The 18,186-nt window shown below is 42.6% G+C and overlaps 1 protein-coding gene and 1 pseudogene across 4 annotated transcripts in view; one reads left to right on the top strand and one right to left on the bottom strand.

Annotated features, from left to right (window-relative positions):
• Positions 1-540: 540 nt before the first annotated feature.
• On the bottom strand, positions 541-5,707 carry LOC138472194 (WW domain-binding protein 2 pseudogene; annotated as a pseudogene).
• Positions 5,708-6,194: 487 nt separating this feature from the next.
• The window catches only part of LOC138472193 (inositol 2-dehydrogenase-like), a 457,962-nt gene continuing 445,970 nt past the window's right edge, over positions 6,195-18,186 (top strand). For 3 of the 4 annotated variants that reach the window (XM_069610240.1, XM_069610242.1, XM_069610241.1), the window contains exon 1: positions 6,195-8,174. In XM_069610240.1, coding sequence (XP_069466341.1) covers positions 7,930-8,174 — 245 coding nt within the window. In that variant the 5' untranslated portion in view covers positions 6,195-7,929. The remainder of the gene's footprint in view (positions 8,175-18,186) is intronic. The other variant, XM_069610239.1, reaches the window with a different exon arrangement.

The raw sequence follows: 18,186 nt of genomic DNA, 5'->3' as shown, positions 1-18,186 counted from the left end.
GTTATCTTGCTTTCTCAGTGACCTGACGTTGCCTCAAATTGGGAAATATTGTTTCACATTGATCTGTGGTTTGTGCGCAATATGTTGTAGGGTTGTGCAGCAATATTTATATTAAAAAATAAATTTGAAAATAGACTTCAGTTTGTAGCACCCTAGAAAAGCATTGCACAAGAACAGACAGTTCCATGGAGGTTTTGATCAGTCAGAAATAGAAGAAATACAGGAGGAAAATAAGACAGGCCACAGCCTGGAAGGACCGGAATGTCAAGCTCATTGTAAGGCCACATACACAGGAGAAGGATAATGTGCTTGGCGTAACAATTTCAAGTTGCAAGCCACTAGAAAGAACTAAAAATTCAATTGTCACCACAATTCTATATCTACAAACAGAACACCATTTTTTAATTACTAAGAGTCCGTTATCAATAGCCATTTGCTAATGGCGAGTGCACATTTTAAACCCAATTGTTACATATTTTTTTAATACAATAATAATACAAGCAACTTATAAATGAAACAAACCATACTCAAATGAAGCAGTACGTTTGGAATAGTAATTTTACTATTTATTGCATTGAACGATTTACCCCTCAAAAAAGTATTAAGTTAACGGTTTTCACAAACAAAAGTAAAATTGATCAAAGTATTTGTAAGTTATTAAGGAACTATTTCCCAAAAATTAACAGAAAGAACAAAGTGTGAGGCAGAAGCAGTGCATGCGTCCTTCAATGATCGAATTAATTAATACAAATATCTTTGTAAAAGTTTATTTTTTCCCTGCATGTTCACCAACAGCTCCTTGTGCATTAAAGACCATGTATTTGCTACATCCTGCAGTGTGCTCGTTAGTCTTTCAGCAATCACCATTTTGTCACAAGGTTTGAAAAGTATGGTTGAGTCCCGTTGTTAAAGCTTCACGTGATAAACTGTTACAAATGTTCAATGCATTCGAAAAGAGTCTGTTAAAATGTTGCAATTCAACGTCTGAAAGCGTTCAAGTAAGTTGCTTGGCACAAACTATTCTGCCCAGTGACATCTGGGATTTCTCTACTTTGGTCTCCACCCAGGAACAGCCTGCATGTTAGCTTTAAAACATGAATACTCCCACTGGGGTAGAGGCAAGCAGCATGCAATGGTCACCTTCACCTGACCTTGATATTTGTAAATAATATATATTGGAGCACTTGGTATTCTGCCACGTTGCATGAGTGGTATAGATGTATGTAAACAAAGTTCTGGAATACTTCTGCGATAAAATCCAGTAATTGTATTCCATTTGGTTTTTTATTTTGTATTATTTTTTGTATTCCTTTGTCTTGCCCATTTTTTATTTAATCAATTACAAACTTAGCATAATAAATTGTGTTGTGAAATGCAGCATCATCAAGGGTTTCAAGCCTATGGCCACTTTCTTAAAATGATCGCAAAAAATCTTCAGGTTTCCTGTATGTAGCATCCATTTTCTGTGTGGTTTGAATACAGATGACCCAAACACGGAAGACTGGACGCTACAGGAACCCCTAGTGATCATCTTCGCTAAGAGCCCATAGGCTCATAAATCATGCATTTCACATCATGTGGACTCCGTACCACACTGAAATATGGATTTTCTACTTGATGAACAAAAATAAAATCAGAACAAATAAAGCAAAATAACTAAACAAACAAAGCTAATGGAATAAAATTACTAGCTTTATCTGTGGCGGTATTCCTGTGGTGTGTATGTTAACCGTTTTAAGGTACTAAAAAGACCCTTGTGATAATTGCCTCTGCGAACCTCTTCAAACCAACTGAACAGAAAAATCCAAACGGGCCTCCCTCACCATTCATCAAGTGACAGAACAGAGCCTAAACCAAGGCCAAATTTAAATGGTAAAACAAGTGTTTAATAATCAAGATGGCATCAAAATTGGACAGAGTCCCAGCAGCATAGATGGAATATACAATTACTGAACTTGAGATCACAAAATAAAAAAAGGTGTTCACTCCAAAAATCGAACTGAAATGGACAAAAGTTGCAAAAAGAGCTACGTTGTTTGGAATGTTTACCTAGAGACCATTTACCTCACCCACTGAACCAAGCGTTGAACTCTCAAGCAATGGGGCTGTGAAAACAAAGTAAACGTGATTGTGGGGATGCCACGTTACATTTCCTCCCTGGCTTCACTTAGAAATTCACTTTCTAATCTCAAACCCTGTTCCTGAAGGCCACGCCGAGTAGGTGATTCGGTAAGAAGTGTGCACACAACATAAAAGATTAACAGTTTAAAAGAAATTAATAGAGATCTACTACAGAAGGAAGTATCACTGCAACAAGTGTTTAGTCAGTAGGAACACAGGAGCACTGCAGTAAAAAAAATACAAATAGAATTCCAATAAACCAAACAAAGTGAATTCAGAATTTGCCAAATGTAAATTTAACACAGCCAATGTATTTGCAGTTTCTAACGTCTAGAAGTAGAAAAACATGGGTTCTACAATAGACCTGCTGGGTTGTTGGACCGGGGAATGAAACCACATATACAGGAATAGATGGGTTCCCCTATATCAAAAGCTTACTATATGAAGCGATTACAATAGCTCAATACTATGACAATCCACCCCCATTTGAGGTACTCAATTTTACTGAAGTTACCAACCCCTGATCCCCTCCATAAAAACACTCTTACTATAAAACGCCCATTTCGTTCAGGGACCAGATGGTCAAATGCCAGCTCAGCGTCGCCTTTTTTCCACGATGGGAAACTGTTGTATTTAGCGCACTGACTGAAATGCTCTGTGCAGTAACAACCTATAGTACTATCACAAGCTCTCCACGAGGGAGATTTCTTTAAAACCATTGGCAGCCATGAAGCAACATTCCAGCTCTTAAATACATTTTCACCAGGAGTACAAAAGATTACTAATAGAACATATGCATAAAAGGTGACAGGGAAAAAATACATAGAATGGGTACAATCCCACATCTGAAAAACAACAGGGGCTGCAAACTATGCCATATTGCTTATGAATAATATGGCACTTCAAATATAAAGTCAGACAAGTGCAAGCACATAATAATACCCATGTTTCTTAAATCAGTTTGGCTACCACCCTGTGGCTCGTTGGAAGATGTGAAGGGGCCAGATACCAAAGGAGAGCACTGGTTTAATCCAAACCGCAATTCAAACCGGCCCAATAACCCTGCCTCCTGTTTGCAAATTGGGGCATTGCTAGTCTGTGCACTGAAATTAAGCGTCAAGTTGTTCAGAGGACGTTCAGAGTCAGGAACAGTTTCACAGCAGAGCCGCCAACTAAAAAGATCAGAAGGCGTGCTACTCAACGGAAAAAGTGATGCACGTGATAACGAAAGCATACATTTCAAATCAATAGATCACAACATGGATGATTTTGTCTTCAAAGTCTGTTTAACAAACAAATGCTGAAAACAGGGACAGTGATCTTCTTGGGTGGGAAAGGGGTGTTGAACAAGATTAGTGAGGCAATAAAAACATAAATCAGGCCAGGTGGCTTGACGTGCACATCACAATACAAAGGTGGCTTCATACACTAATCTATTTCCCCGATTTTAAACAGTAGTCCATTCATACCTTGTTTGTCCTCCCCATTTTCATGATTTCATACTTGGGGAACTAGGAGGGAATGCCAGCCACCCACACTGATAGAGGTAGGTTGATGGACGACCATCATGACTTGGTCATTTTTGCTTCATAGGAGAACGGAAAAGCATGCTATGCAATCTTAAATCACCTAGGGGTGAAGTGAGTGGGGGTGAGAAGTGAGTGGGGGTGAAACAGGCAGTTTCTCTTTACTGGAAAATGGGAGTTCAGTAAAAGAGTACACGCTTATTGGTATTTGAAAAGACTGGGGCGGGTTAAAATTCTGTAGAAACCAGAACGTGTACTTCATGTTGAAATCCATCGTGTGTACACTAACCCCTCTGGTAACATCAACAATCAGCAGTAGCATATATGAGGTTGGAAGCATGTCACGGGAAAGTCAATCAAGATGGAAAAGGGAAATGGTTTATAATTAACCAGGCACAGCTTGAAATCCGCTATAGTTTAAGATGCGACACTTTATTTTCCTGTACTGCGGGAGGTAAAATCAAGAGTACATATTAAAACTTGTTTTCTCCCTCGCCCATCTGGAAAGTCTAAAGATCAAAATTAGTCATTGTGCTATTATGTTACATTGCATACACTTGCAACTATGATACGTGTGCCATCACAATATCCCAACCTAAGATTAACGCTGCAGAAACTCAAAAGAGGACAGTGGGTCTTAGAAAGGTGAGACTCCCAACAAAATGCGGCATCTTCAGTTATTCTTCTTTTCCTCAGGAGAGTAGGGTGGTGGCCGATCCATGGGCAAGTATACGTTGTGTGGGTTGGCAGGGTTGTAGTATGCGCTCGCTGCTGCCTCTACGGCTTTGCCACCACCTGGCATTGCAGGCTCCATCCATCGAGTGGGCGCAGGTGGTGCCGAGGGGGCAGAGGCAGGCGGGCCAGGATAAGGAGGCGGAGGAGCCATGTACATGGGATTCAGCTCTGGTGGCGGGGGGTACATGCTTGCAGGGGGTGCATATGGGTATCCCATAGGCTGAGGGGCCGGCCCATACCCATTCATTGCTTGTGGGGCATAGGCATATGACCCATTCATCGGCGGTGCAGAATAGCCCCCAGAAGGTGCATAACATCCAGGCGCTGGTGCGTAGCCTCCCGACATTGGTGTATAATCTCCTGGGGTAGGCGTATAACCATAGTTGGTGTTCTGAGCCCGGGGTCCTTTCGGAGCGTTGGTGGCTACTTTGAACATGAGCTGTCCAAACTCGATGGCTCCGCCGCTGTTGAAAGTCAGCTTAAAGGTGGCCTGCCCTTCCCAGCCACCTCCTGGCTCAGCGAGGATGGTCCCCTTGATGTGGTTGGCAGAGAAGACCGGCTGTTCAACGGAGCACCCTTTTACCAAGTAGAAAGGCATCATGAACGAGAGCATGGGGTCTTTCCCCTTGGTCACGAATATCATCCTGTATGGGGTGAGGAAGATAGTGCCCTTCTTAGTGCCTTTGAATAGTTCGTTCTTGTGTCCCATGTCGCTGAAAGACAGCTCAACATCTTTGCACTGCTTTAGCACGTTTTCTCCGTGGTCTACCGTTACTCCTCCGTTCTGTGAGTGGTTTCTGTTCACAGCCATATTTCAGGGATTTGAAGTGAAATCAACTTAATAAGGATGGGACAAATTGGAGTCCAAGTGGACCTGGCAAGTGAACTCAGAGCTGTTCCAAAAGTATGGGATTCAAATAGCGTTGAATCAAAGACAAGTCTTGGTTTTTTACGTTGCCAATTTTAGAACAGCACAAATAAACGAGGATGTAGTTAGAGATTGAGTGACTCCGACTGGCAACGACAAAGAAGGCTCGGCGATCTTAATATTACGAACTTGCGTTGGAAGCCACAGGGATTGACAACTGCGCCTATGAAATGTCTAAGCCGATGACGGTCTGTTACAAACCGAAGCCTCGGATGACCGCGCCCCTCTTGATTTCAGGGGGCTTTATTTGCTTTGTTGAGCTCAGCCTCAGGTTTTTACTTCGGTTCGAGCCTGGTTTCTTGATTTTCAATCGTCACTAGCAGCCATTTCCCAAGAATTACACAAGTTCTGTCACTGTCAGGTGAGCCCACTTCTTCCGTTAAAAACAAATAGAACACGCCTTTGTCGACAAAGAAACGGGACTAGTATCAAGTTTTAGACCAGCAAAAAAGCAGCCATCTTTGAACGTAGGCGTTGTTGAACTTCGTCAGCAGCCAACGGGCTCTAAATCAAGGGTGCATGGTAGTATTTTTTTGGTCTACCGATATTTGTGTGAGTTTTAAAATTCTATAAAAGAACGAAGTCATGTAGTTTGTTTTATGGGGAACGATTATTAGCGATACCTAGGTTAAAGTGTAATATAATGTCAACTACATTAACACATTATGATTGTTCAATTGATCATCTCGCAATATTAATATATATTTTTATAAACGATGGTGTGATAAATGGAATGTACATTAAAACTGCATAACAATCTTTGCCATTTCAAAATGTCTGCTAAGTTTCCGTTCAAATAGTCTAGCTTTTTTTTTGGTCCGCCTAGTGTTTGACTATATGGGAAGAACTCATTCTGTCATATTAGTATTTCCGGTTCCGGAGTCAGGTAGTGTGTGCATATTAGAAGGGCTATTGTAGGTGCTCTTTGGACGAGTTTCTGGCCAATGATTGGGAGAAGGCAGCGAGCAAAGGGGTGGTGTATTTCTGTTTGTTAAAGAGGGAGTACTGCTTATACTCCCTGGACGAAGGCAAATGTGAACATATTAAAAAGGTTTGAAACAGTCATGTCAAAGTAATACCTTTTTTCCTGGGACCCTGTAAGAGTGCATAAACAAGAAGGTGAAGCAAATGGAAAAACAGAGTCACTGTCGTCTCCTCCCCCCCAGACAGTGAGACGTCAAGTGTGTTGTAAGGGGACGACCAGCCCACCGTTAGCAAGCTGATGTGTGCTTGACTTCTAAGGAAAAGGGAACGGTGGGCTGGGAGAATATGGTAGACGAAGGGGCAGTGCCTATCCACCAGGCGAAAGCAAAAGAAAATGGCAACACAAATAAAGTGTCTATTGATAGCCAGGGAAATAACGCGCAGGGAAAGGGGTTGTCAGACAGCAAGAGACGGTATTTACTCCTCCTTTACAAAGAACAAAGGTAGTGGGTATAGCCCTTTCCTTCAGCCAATCTCGCCTCGGGCCCAAATCATAAGCGATAATGTGGTCATCCGACGCAGGGTGCAAATGGGGAATGGACCCGAGTCAGAAAAGGTTGTGCAGAACATCAGGAAATTGACTAATGCCTACCGAGTTCGTGCTCATCTCTTAGGAAGCCGGGGGAGGTAGTAGAGCACTTATAGGCAGTACTGCTCAGAAAACGAACTTGCGAAAGGGAGCAGGTACCCGTATAATTTCATAGGGGAGGAATACAAGGCAAGACGACAAAGAATTAGAGCACGTAGATTGTTGCCCCAAAGGTAGAGAAACAGCCACGGTACATGGTATAGGTTATGTAGCTGGTAGATTCGGCGCAGCCGCTGTTGACTAGCATCAGTGGCCACGGTTGCATGCAGAGAGCAAATGAGCAAACAATGGCGTGAAATACATCACAGTTACAGGGTAGTAACTACACAAATAAAAAAAAATAGCGAGCGGTACTAGAGGTATAATAAAACAAGTGGCACAAGCAGTAATTAGTCTTTGTGTTTTGTTTACAGTAGTGCAATATTCATAATGACAAAACCAGAAGGAAACAGGAAAATCAGATTTCAGCAGTCAGTTGGATGGAAATACTGAACTCCGTGTGGTCATGTTTCATATTCATTTCTTCTACCAAGAACAACATATTGGTTGCTAATGCAAATTTGAGAAAGGGGATGTATCGAAAAAAGGAGTTGGAATGCAATGTATGTACATATTACTCCATAATTTGTGTCCTCCAAAAATGAAACTTTGATTACTGTAAAAATGGCACGCACGGTCCACGTTAAAGTGAAGTAGGGACATCCAGCCAAGCACATCCTTAAATGGATGCAGCACTTCAAAAATGAAACTTCGTGTCAAAGTTATGGTGTTGATGCACATAAATGGAAGTGAAATAATTTGAAAATACACCATTGCATTAAGGACGAAAATGGCTTAAGAATCATTTGCCACTGATTAAAGTGCAGAATGGTACACTAACTCTTCCAGGACGGACTCTGTGCTAGAAATAACATCTTATACGTTACGTTCCGAACCAGAAAACCGTGTTTTGAAGTTGCACAGAGGAGAGACACACATTAGATTAATCATAAATAATAATAATAGCAAATCCGAATTGGGAGCAGCTAGCACAGCAGTCCTTTACAATGGGAAGGAAGAAGAAGACTCTCCATGATTATGCAGCTGAGTTCACTGACCTTGCAGTAAAAAGACATCTTATAGAGCTCAAGGATACAGGGGAGACGTCAGTGGTGGAGACCTTGTATTGTAAATCCTGCGAGTTGCCAATGAGAGTAAGAAGGGATCGAATTTTGGAGCATCTAGCATCAGGAAGGCATTACAGGAACCGACGGCTTATAAAACAGCACACAGGACGGGGCCCACTTGTGTTGTGAGTATATTTAATGTAGCTTTATGCGTGTTTGTGCATAGTTTGTGTTTGGAGTTTAATTATTCATTACCCAATTTAATTCTCCCTATTCTAAGAGTCTTTAAAATGAGCACAATCTACTTTATGCAGGTGGTCTGCAGGCAAAATAAAATGCGCTTTGTTGCAACAGGTGTAGATTTTGTGCTTTACCAGTGTTCTTGTACAGTCAACCCATCAGTGTTCTAGCCAACATGCTGTGCCATCACAGAAGGGCATTCGGCAGACTTGTAATAATAATAATGCATTGCTTATATAGCGCTCCACAACCATAGGTTTCACTGCGTTGAAATAACAGAAGACATTATTATCCCACAGAGTGGTACTCAATTTATGGACACAGGAAGGATAAAAGTCTGAGTTGACCCTGCTGGGATTCGAATATGCCACAGCAGGCTGCACACAGATATCAGGGGTGAACACTTAGCTCACTGTGCTACATGACCGGCGAAATTGTGGGATTCAATGGTAGACCAAAGTCTCAGGTGCACGTTCTACAGGCAGGCTTGAGTAAGGCTGGCCATTCAGAGTCACCAAACCTCTTGGAGAAATTCAGCAGGCCAGTCAGACCCCTAGAATGAATCTATGTGATTACCGCGCCACCCATATTGCTGACAGTTACATTGTTGCCACCCATTATGGCGCAGCGCAGTGATTACATAGATCACTGTGCCTTGCTACCCCCGCAACCGCCTCCCCCGCCCTTTTAACATTTCGGTGGCACACCGTGAAGGGTGCCGTCGTGTCTCACCCCTGACCCTGCAGCGTCCGTTCTCGCCCACTAACGTGGGTTTAAACTGGCATTGCAGGGTCCTTTTTTTTTCTTCCCTTTATTGTCCCCCACTTCCATCTAATGGAAGCGGGGGATACCCCTGCAACCTCTGACCCCCCACTACACTGACAAAAGGGATTCGGTGTAGTGGGGGACGGCATTTCAAAGGCACAGTAATTAAATGGTCGTAATTTTGGGGACGACATTTTGGGATCATTCCCCTAGAATCTATAGGAAGGTTGGTGATCATATGTTTGTTTGTTTGTTTGTTTCTTTATTTGTAATGCGCTCCAGACCCAAAGGTTACCGGGCGCAGCAGAAAGTATATGCGAAGCTTACAATGTTACATAAAACGAATTTGCTATGAATAAAACATTTACAGTATTGAACACAAAATTGACAGTATTACATAATTGTATAGTTACACATTTACAGTGTGTTTAAGTCGTTACCGTGTGCACTCAGAAATGTGCAGGAACAATATATACAATATAAGACAGTTATAAGTATAATACAGGTAGCTAATAGTCTCTATATACAATTGAGAAAGGTTGGGCGTGCAGTGGAGAGGAATCATATACAGTGTTTAGGCATTGTTATCATTGATATGTTTAATGAAGTTTCTTCTGAAGTGTGAGAAAGGTTGGTCTGCTCTTAGGTCAGGTGGCAAAGCATTCCACAAATTGGCAGCTCTCACAGGGAAGCTAGTACCCCCGATTTTGGCAAGTCTGGTTCTACCAGGCAGTTGGAGTTAGCAGTTCTTGTAGGTCTGTTGGACGTTTTTCTTATTATTTTGTCAGTCAAGTAGCTAGGGGCAGCATTATTGAGAGCCTTATGAGTTAAGGATATCATTTTTAGATGGATTTTATTGTCGGTAGAGAGCCATTTATGTTGCCGTCTAATAGAGGAGATATGCTCCCCCTTCTTTATGCCTAATGCAGCTCTAAGAGCATTATTTTGTAGTGTTTGGAGTCTTTGGGTAGTGGCTTTGTTGGCACCACTATAGAGGGCATTGCAGTAATCGAGTCGGGAGAGTATTAAGGCTCTCGCCAGGATTAGACAACTGTTGTTAGATAAGAAGGGCTTACCTGCTCTTATCAATTTACAGGTGTAGGCTGTGGTAGAGGCAAGGGAGTTAACCTGTTTAGTGAAAGACATGGTAGAATCGAGGTAAAAACCAAGTGTTTTTACTTCCCTCGAGACTTTGATCACATTTCCATCAATACTGAACGCAGAGTAGTCTGGGCCCAGTTTGTTGATGTTGGCTTGTGTGCCCAGAATGGTCAGCTCTGTCTTGTCATCATTCAGGCAGAGACCATGGGTTGCCATCCATGCCTGAATGATGAGATACACTCTGTTCACCAACTCCCTGTCCTTGCTATGATCCCCAGAAAGCGGGAGGAGAATCTGTGTATCATCTGCATAGTTAGTATAGGTGATACCTAGATTATCCAGATCGTCGAACAGAGGTTTGGTGAAAATATTGTATAGAGTTGGGGAGACGCAGGATCCCTGAGGGACTCCACATGTGATGGGTGTGGGGTCTGCTGCTGCCGATGGGGAAAAAACTCTCATAGTTCTCTCACTCAGAAAGGATTCTATCCAACTGATGGCTTGTGTGGAGAAGTGAGCGGCAGTGTCCAAATGTTTACAAAGGACCTTGTGATCGACAAGATCGAAGGCAGCTGAGAGATCTAGCAGGAGGAGGAGAGCTGTTTTGCCTTGATCTCTCAGTTCGTCTAATTGGGTCTTTAAGTCGATAAGAGCGGTTTCTGTTCCGTGTAATGGGCGGAAGCCAGATTGTCTAGCTCCTAGTAGCTTGTGCAGTTCAAGGTGTTTTTGAATCTGCGTGTAGGCCACTTTGTCCAGGATCTTCAGAAGAAATGGAACTGTGGTAATTGGACGGTAATTAGTAGGGATCAGAGGGTCTAGTGTCTGCTTTTTGAGCAGCAGGAGCACCCAGGATTGTTTTAAGTTAGCAGGGATGATACCTGTGGAGAAGGACGCGTTGACAAGTTTGGAGATAAAAGGTGATAGATCTCTGGCAGCGTCTTTTATTAGCTGTGCTGGGCAGATGTCGCCTTTGCAGTTGGATGGTTTAAGGGTGAGGATGATTTTCTCTACTTCTAATGTGGTAGTTTTGGTAAAGGAGAATTTACTTGTTTGGGAATTGTGGGTGGCATTAGTTGGTGGCAAAGGCAGATTAGCGAAGTTGATCGAGTCTTTTTTTAGTTGGATTTTGTTTTGGAGGGTGTTTATTTTGTTGACTAGGGCATGTTGGATATCTGTACACCAGGTCTGGTCCTTGGTGCAGATGTCTGGTGTGGCGATGGGTGATTCAAGTTCCTTCAGTATGGAGAAGAGTTCCTTCATGCTTGAATTAGAATTGGCAATGCAATCGTTATAAGAGTTCTTCTTAGCCAGGCAAACTTCCTTTTTATAGAGGCGTGAGATGGATGTTAGGTTGGCCTTATTCTCATTGGTGGGCCGTAGTTTCCAGTTAGATTCACATTTTCTCTTAGTAAGGCGTAGGGCCTTGAGTTCAGGTGTAAACCATTTGTTTAGGTGGGCTTTAGGTTTACTTGTGCGCATTTTAAGTGGGGCAATTTTGTCCGTAGTCTCAGTCATTATTTTGTTATACTCATGAACGAGAGTACTGGGGTCTGAATTGACAGGTAGTGCATTTAATGTGGGGAGGATGGCAGGTATGACATTGTCTATTGTCATGTTCTTCTTATTTCTGGTCGGGCATGGTGGTGCCGTGGGAGCAACTATGGGGGATGGTCGGGAGGTTAAGAGGTTGAAGGACACTAATGAGTGGTCGGTCCATGATAAAGGTGTGATAGACGAGATGGCTGCTGTACAGTTAGATTTGGCGACCCAGTCTAATATTCTACCCTTCGTATGGGTAGCATCGTTTACTTTTTGGGAAAGTCCTAGGGAGTTGATAGCGTTGGCAATGGTCGAAGCGTGCGCGTCTGTTTGGTCATTGAATCCTAAGTTGAAGTCCCCTAGTACCAGCAATTGTGAATTAGTTTTAGCATTATTGGTTAGTAGCGTGTGCAGATCCTCTTCAAAAGTCCCAAGCGGGCCTGGAGGTCTGTAGATTAGGTGAATGGTTAAGGATTGAGTATTATTTATGATGCGTTTTGCAGTGAGGGCTTCACAAGATTGATATGTTTGGGACGGGGCAAGCCTTAGCGATAGGTTCGATTTGGAGATGATGGCAATTCCACCTCCACGGGTGCCCTCTCGGTCTTGCCTGCGTATAGTGTAGCCGTTAGGGATGGCCAACATGAGTGACGGGCCTGCTGCCTTGTGTAGCCAGGTCTCAGTTATTGCAATGAAATCTAGATTCGCCTCAGTGATTAAATCAGCTATGTCGAGGGCATGGGCGACTAATGACCTAGCATTGAGAAGCGCTCCTTTGTTTGAAATGATCCTTGGTTTCTGCTTTGGATTGTGTAAGATTAGGGGTATTCTTAGCACTAGATTTTGTCTTAAATTTAGGTATTTGTAGGTTCATTGTGGCTAAGGTGGTGTTGGAGACATTGCAGTCCTTGACAGTGTGGGGCTTCGTTTCACGTTTTCTAAGAGGGAGTAGTCGTCTAGGTATCTCGTGCAGTTTGTTAAGTCTAGCTCATAGTTTATTATTTCTATCGTGTGTAGAGCTAGGCTGTGAGTCATAGGCTGGCATAGCCTGGTATTTATGCTCAGGGTGGACGGGCGTGTTGGTGGTAGTGTCGGCGGATAGGAGCGAGAATGGTGCTAGTCCACCTAGGGAGGTCCCTATATGGCTGGCCTGATCACTGGAGGCATGGAATATAGCAGTGGCCATGATGCAGTAAATACTAAGTAAGTTTGACATTATTCAATGTTGTCACTTAATTGGGAGAGTAGGCGGCGTGCAGGTAAGTGTTTCTATACTGGGGAAGAGGTAACCTAGTTGTGGGGTTCGGCTATGTGGGCAGGGCAAGAGTCCAAGTTTGTGAATGACAATCTGACTGATCTAAGGCGGCTGTTCACCTGCGTGCTAGATAAGGCTAGGGTAGTAATGACTAAGCACATTAGGTAGTGCTAACTAAGCACATTAGGCAAGCTAAAAGCGACTGTGCACCTATGTGCTAGAAAGGCAATGGTAGTACTGACTGAGCACATTAGGGCAAGCTAAAAGCGACTGTGCACCTATGTGCTTGAAAGGCAAAGGTAGTAGTGACTGAACACATTAGGGCAGGCTAAAAGCGACTGTGCACCTATGTGCTAGAAAGGCAATGGTAGTACTGACTGAGCACATTAGGGCAGGCTAAAAGTGACTGTGCACCCATGTGCTTGAGAGGCAGAGGTAGTGCTGACTAAACACATTGGACAAGCTAAAAACCGACTGTACACCTCTGTGCTTGAAAGGCAAAGGTAGTACTGACTAAACACATTAGGCAGGCTAAAAGCGACTGTGCACCTATGTGCTAGAAAGGCAATGGTAGTACTGACTGAGCACATTAAATCAGGCTAAGATGACACATGGTACTGAGTGAATGAGCAGGCACATTATAGCAGTTGTAAAAGGCAAAGCAAAAGTAGCAGGCCTACGACTGGTGTGGGCAGATCAGGCAACGGGCAACTTACATAGGTACCAAACAATAGTGAGGCAGAGCAGGTTGAGTTATGCTAGTACACTGCATTTGCATCATGTATGTGCAGGTCTGTGCAGAGTACACAAGGCACCATTCAGTACTAGTGTGTCGCATCAAACAGTCATTCCATGTCAAGCATTATCGTGCAGAAGAGCAATGAGCAAACATGATGCATTCAAAGTAGTAACAGTGCAGAATTCCAATCAAATTCGAGTGGTGCTACGCGTACCTAAGAGGCAATAAGTAGACAATGGAGCATTTGAAACTACTAATAGAGCAAGAAGTGCATACGGGGGTACGAATAATGCAGTGGGGGCTTTCAGTGCAGTAGTTAGGTAGCGGGGTCCCTATGAAGTCGGTAGGTGATCGCAGGATGACAAACTTTGCAGTGTATTTACTACACGTTCAGTCGGCATGCGCAGGTTGCAGCAAAGTGGCGAGGCACAGGGAACTGAGTCATACTTAAAGACGCTTGCAGGCAGTAACTGATTGAGTAATGTTAGGCTGGATCAGCTAGCACTGTGTAGGCATATAAAAGACACAGCTCACTTCCTGGCTCCTTGTGGGTTGTACTGGGCTGCTGATCCACTCCAGGAGAGAGTAGGCGAACATGTGATTTAGCCCTTCAGAGCATTTGTCTTTTTAAGGTGTCGTTTGCTGTCTGTAACATTGTGTTTGTTTTGTGAAGGTCCTTAAATTTCCTTCAAAGCCTGACCTCCCTTAGAGATTTGTAAACGATAATTTCCCTCCACCTTTCCTCCTGCAACCCCCTCAACACTTTGTAAAAATATTTATTTCTTTTTCTTTTAACCTTTCCCTTTCCACTTAAAAAATTAAAAAAGAAAGAAACTTGTAGTACCCGAGCCAGTGATGAAAGGGAGCAGGAACCAGGCATACAAGATACTACAAAAGTCTTCCGAGAAGCCCACTTCATATTTTTATTTGAAACCCTTTCTCTTTAGATTCCTGCTTGCTTCGGAAAAAACGTTTAGTTGAAACATGTTTATTTTTTATTTTATTGTGCATATAGTTTATTTTGTAAAAGTACACAAAATTAGACAATACAAGTGTTAGGGAGAATTCTCATAAATGGCTAATTTCCCTTACCTAATAAGTCCCTAGGATTTAATCTTTTCACCTAGTAAGAGCGTGAGCCTTTTTTCCCACTCTTACATGTGTTTTGCTGTGTGTGTTTTCACTTTTTGTGTGATCTTGAGCACTGGAGCCTCACCTATTCCATGGCCTCATATTTTTCATGTGTGTTACACAGCACCTTCAGTGCAGTGACACAGGGTTGTCTTTGAGACTTCCCACTGACTCCATTTTCTGGGGCTTACTACTGTCCCCTAGAAAAGGTAAAGTTGCCATTAACTTTATTTTAGTCACTTTAAATCACGGACCCATTGCACCCCATCTCACATGGGGTATTGGAAAGGGTTAATTCTTATCCCTTTTTGTCTGTGTCTCTTGGAGCATTGTTTTGCTCCCATTACATCGAGATATGGCTGGTGGCAGTGGTAACTACCCTAACATTTCTACCGCGGTTATCTTATATAAACGTGGTATTGTTTTAGGCTATTATATTAGCCTCAAACATAAACCCGCTTGACCAAATACATTTTATTTTGGTTCCGGCTGGGTTTATTCTCCATTTCTTTTTGTTAAAGTCCTTCTCATGTTTTCTCTGCACGCCAAACCGGCGATGATTCCTTTGTTCACCATCTTTTTGCAGGCTTCTGCACAGAAGCCCTCCTTAAGGCGCCTGAAAGTCTGGGTAGGCAGGATGTGAGGGAGGGATCTAAGGACTCCTGCCATGGGTTCCCTTGGTAACCCAAGTCGCACTCCTGTTTGATTGGCTAAGGGGAATGTCCTCGCCAGGACAGCCACCCTGCTGCGTGTTTGACAGCCAGGCTGTATGGAAGGGGGAAAACTGCATAAAAAGCAGGTCTCTGGGACTGGAAAGGCAGAGTCGCCACTGGAACAAAAGAACCTACGAGGAGCTGATGGAAGAGGACCCCTACGACGACTGAACCGCCTGGTGAAGCCCTGCTGCAGGTCCGAATCTTCAGAATCCGACGACAGAGAAGATCCTCCAGGAAACTTCTTCCCTTGAGCTGGTGGGACCAACCAGTTCGCCCAAACTGCAAGCCAGGACCCCTCCTCTGGTCGAATTCGCTGTACAGAGCTACAGTGGGCCAGATAGCCAGGAAGGTCGGACCCTGCTTGGGTTTTAAGGAGCGCACCTTTTATTAGTTGTTTTGCTCTGCTGCTGGTTTCTTCCCTGTGTAGTGCAGGACCCTCCAGTCTTCCTACTTCGTGTCAGTCCAACAGTCCCTTCAGGAACCGTGAGCCTGCAGGAACGTCCGCCTCAGCTACAGCTTCCTCTCCGTTTCAAGGGACTGTGCAAATCCGGTTGCTCGTTTCGTTCAACGGCGGTGAAAGTGCTTGAAATCTTTCTCCAATCTGAGGGCTTGTCCTTCTCTTCTCTTTGAACTAACTTTTCTATCAACCAACCTCGTCTGGAAACCGTGTCACAAACTTTACCGTGGAATACCCTGAACTGTGTGATCTTGAGCAAAATACTTTTGACCCATTGATTTTGGCCTTAAGCCTTTCCTACCTGATTTTATCACTATAGTTCCTCTTGTTCAATTGCCCTGAGTACTTACCTGTTGGTTTGATTTAATTTTTAATAACTTTGTCTTTCCCTCCCTTTTAAATTGCTCGAGTGCCATTTTGCTCCCACTTCATTTTGTGAGCTTAACTTGTCTGGAATTTAAGGAAAGTGGTGTGGTGTATTAAGAGAGTGATTTTTGAACTGCTTATAATAGTGTAATGTAATACAACTGAAGAGTGAAATAAATGTATGTTCTATTACTTGAAAACCTTGAGTCAGTATTTGCCTGAATCATAGTAATTGCTGTCCTTTGTGTAACTATCTGATACTGCTCACTTACTCTTGAGCTATGTCTGGCTGCTCCGCTACTACTACCACTTTAACTGTGTAGTACAGGCTTGTACCAAAGGTGAATTTAACTGTCACTTGTAGTCCTAATTGTGTGTGGTGTTCCCAAAGTGTACTACATATAATTCTGCCTAACAACAAGTACATCATATTGAAATTCATATTAAAATATTGTTAACATTTTTAAAAAAGTACTCAGAATTCATCATATCCATAGTCAGAATAAAACAAAATAATAAACACAATATAGAAGTCTAGTATACACAATACATATATATATATATACACCTTTACACAAGGTAAGAATTGAATCTATGTCTCTATTCTGACCCCAACCCCAGCGCAATAATCAACGTGGACTGGTAACCATTTAATAATCTTTCCCAAACAGGTTTGCCTGATGAGGCCTACTCCGGTTAAACAAAGCCCATGAACAGGTTCATTCACAGTTCATATGTGACCCTACAATTGCTCAAAAGATGTTTTACATTTTCCAATGCAGAATTTTCCTTACTTAACCTGCAAAACCTCATAGCAGGAGGAATATTTCTAAGAGGACTCCACCTCTGCAACCTTCCTAACAAATGGAACCTAAATCTCAGAAAGTGTTAGGATTCGTAAGTAGCAGATTTCTATTTGAGTGCATACCTGCCAGTATTTTATCACACTCTTCAATGTAATTATTAAATACAACAGACCTACCCGATTTCTCTGGAGCATTCAAATCCACAAACAAAGGGTATTGTGGAGGGTCCAAAAGTTTCCTAAATAGTTTTAGTTTTAACCAAGTGGTATAAAATGGCCATGACTGTAAATACAATTTGTGCCTTATAATGAGGCACATATAAAGGCAGGCCCAGTAATAATTTTTCAAATAATCCCCCGTTTGTTGCAGTCTAAAGTACAAAATTCAAGTCCTCATAGGACTGTTGATAAAACTTTCCAATATAGAATTTTCTTAAAGGTATTAAAGACACGTTACAGTATTTGAAGTAGATCTTTAGCATCAGCGCATACTGTTTAATATCAATTCTGTAGCCTATGCTGGACCCATGTGGCCCTATCGGCAATGGAATAACCAAGATAAATAGAATGTCTGACTAATTTCGGTGAAACTCCTTCTACGGACCCACTAACATTTTGCTTGACCTTAGTGCTGGAGGCTATGAAAACAGAAGACTTCAGTAGATTTAATCTGAGATTGTTGTACTTTAGATACACATTTCAGCAATTTAAGGCAGTTAGAAACTGATCTCGGTTTTGGCAAAAAGAATGATCTTATCTGCAAAGAGAAGGACCGGGAAATGAACATGACCCAATTTAGGTGAAAATAAATTTAGAGAAATTAATGTGTCAATAATGTCAGATAAATAAAGATTAAACAGAGTAGGGGCAAGTATGTACCCTTGCCATAATCCAATAACAGGTTTTTCTATCGTCCCCGTGGTATCTTCATTATTCGGTCTAATCTGGATGAATGACTTGGAGTGCAATTGTATCAACATTTTCAGGAGACCACCTCTCTCCCCCCAGTATTTCCCATTAAGACAACTGTCAAACTCTTATGGCCAACTCCCTGGTATTGCCATTCAGTTTATGTAGATGCTA

This window comes from Ambystoma mexicanum, chromosome 8, assembly GCF_040938575.1.
Source record: "Ambystoma mexicanum isolate Mex_15411 chromosome 8, UKY_AmexF1_1, whole genome shotgun sequence".
Lineage (NCBI taxonomy): Eukaryota > Metazoa > Chordata > Amphibia > Caudata > Ambystomatidae > Ambystoma > Ambystoma mexicanum.
Note: the sequence above shows the minus strand (reverse complement) of the source record. Positions and strands in the feature narration are given on the sequence as shown.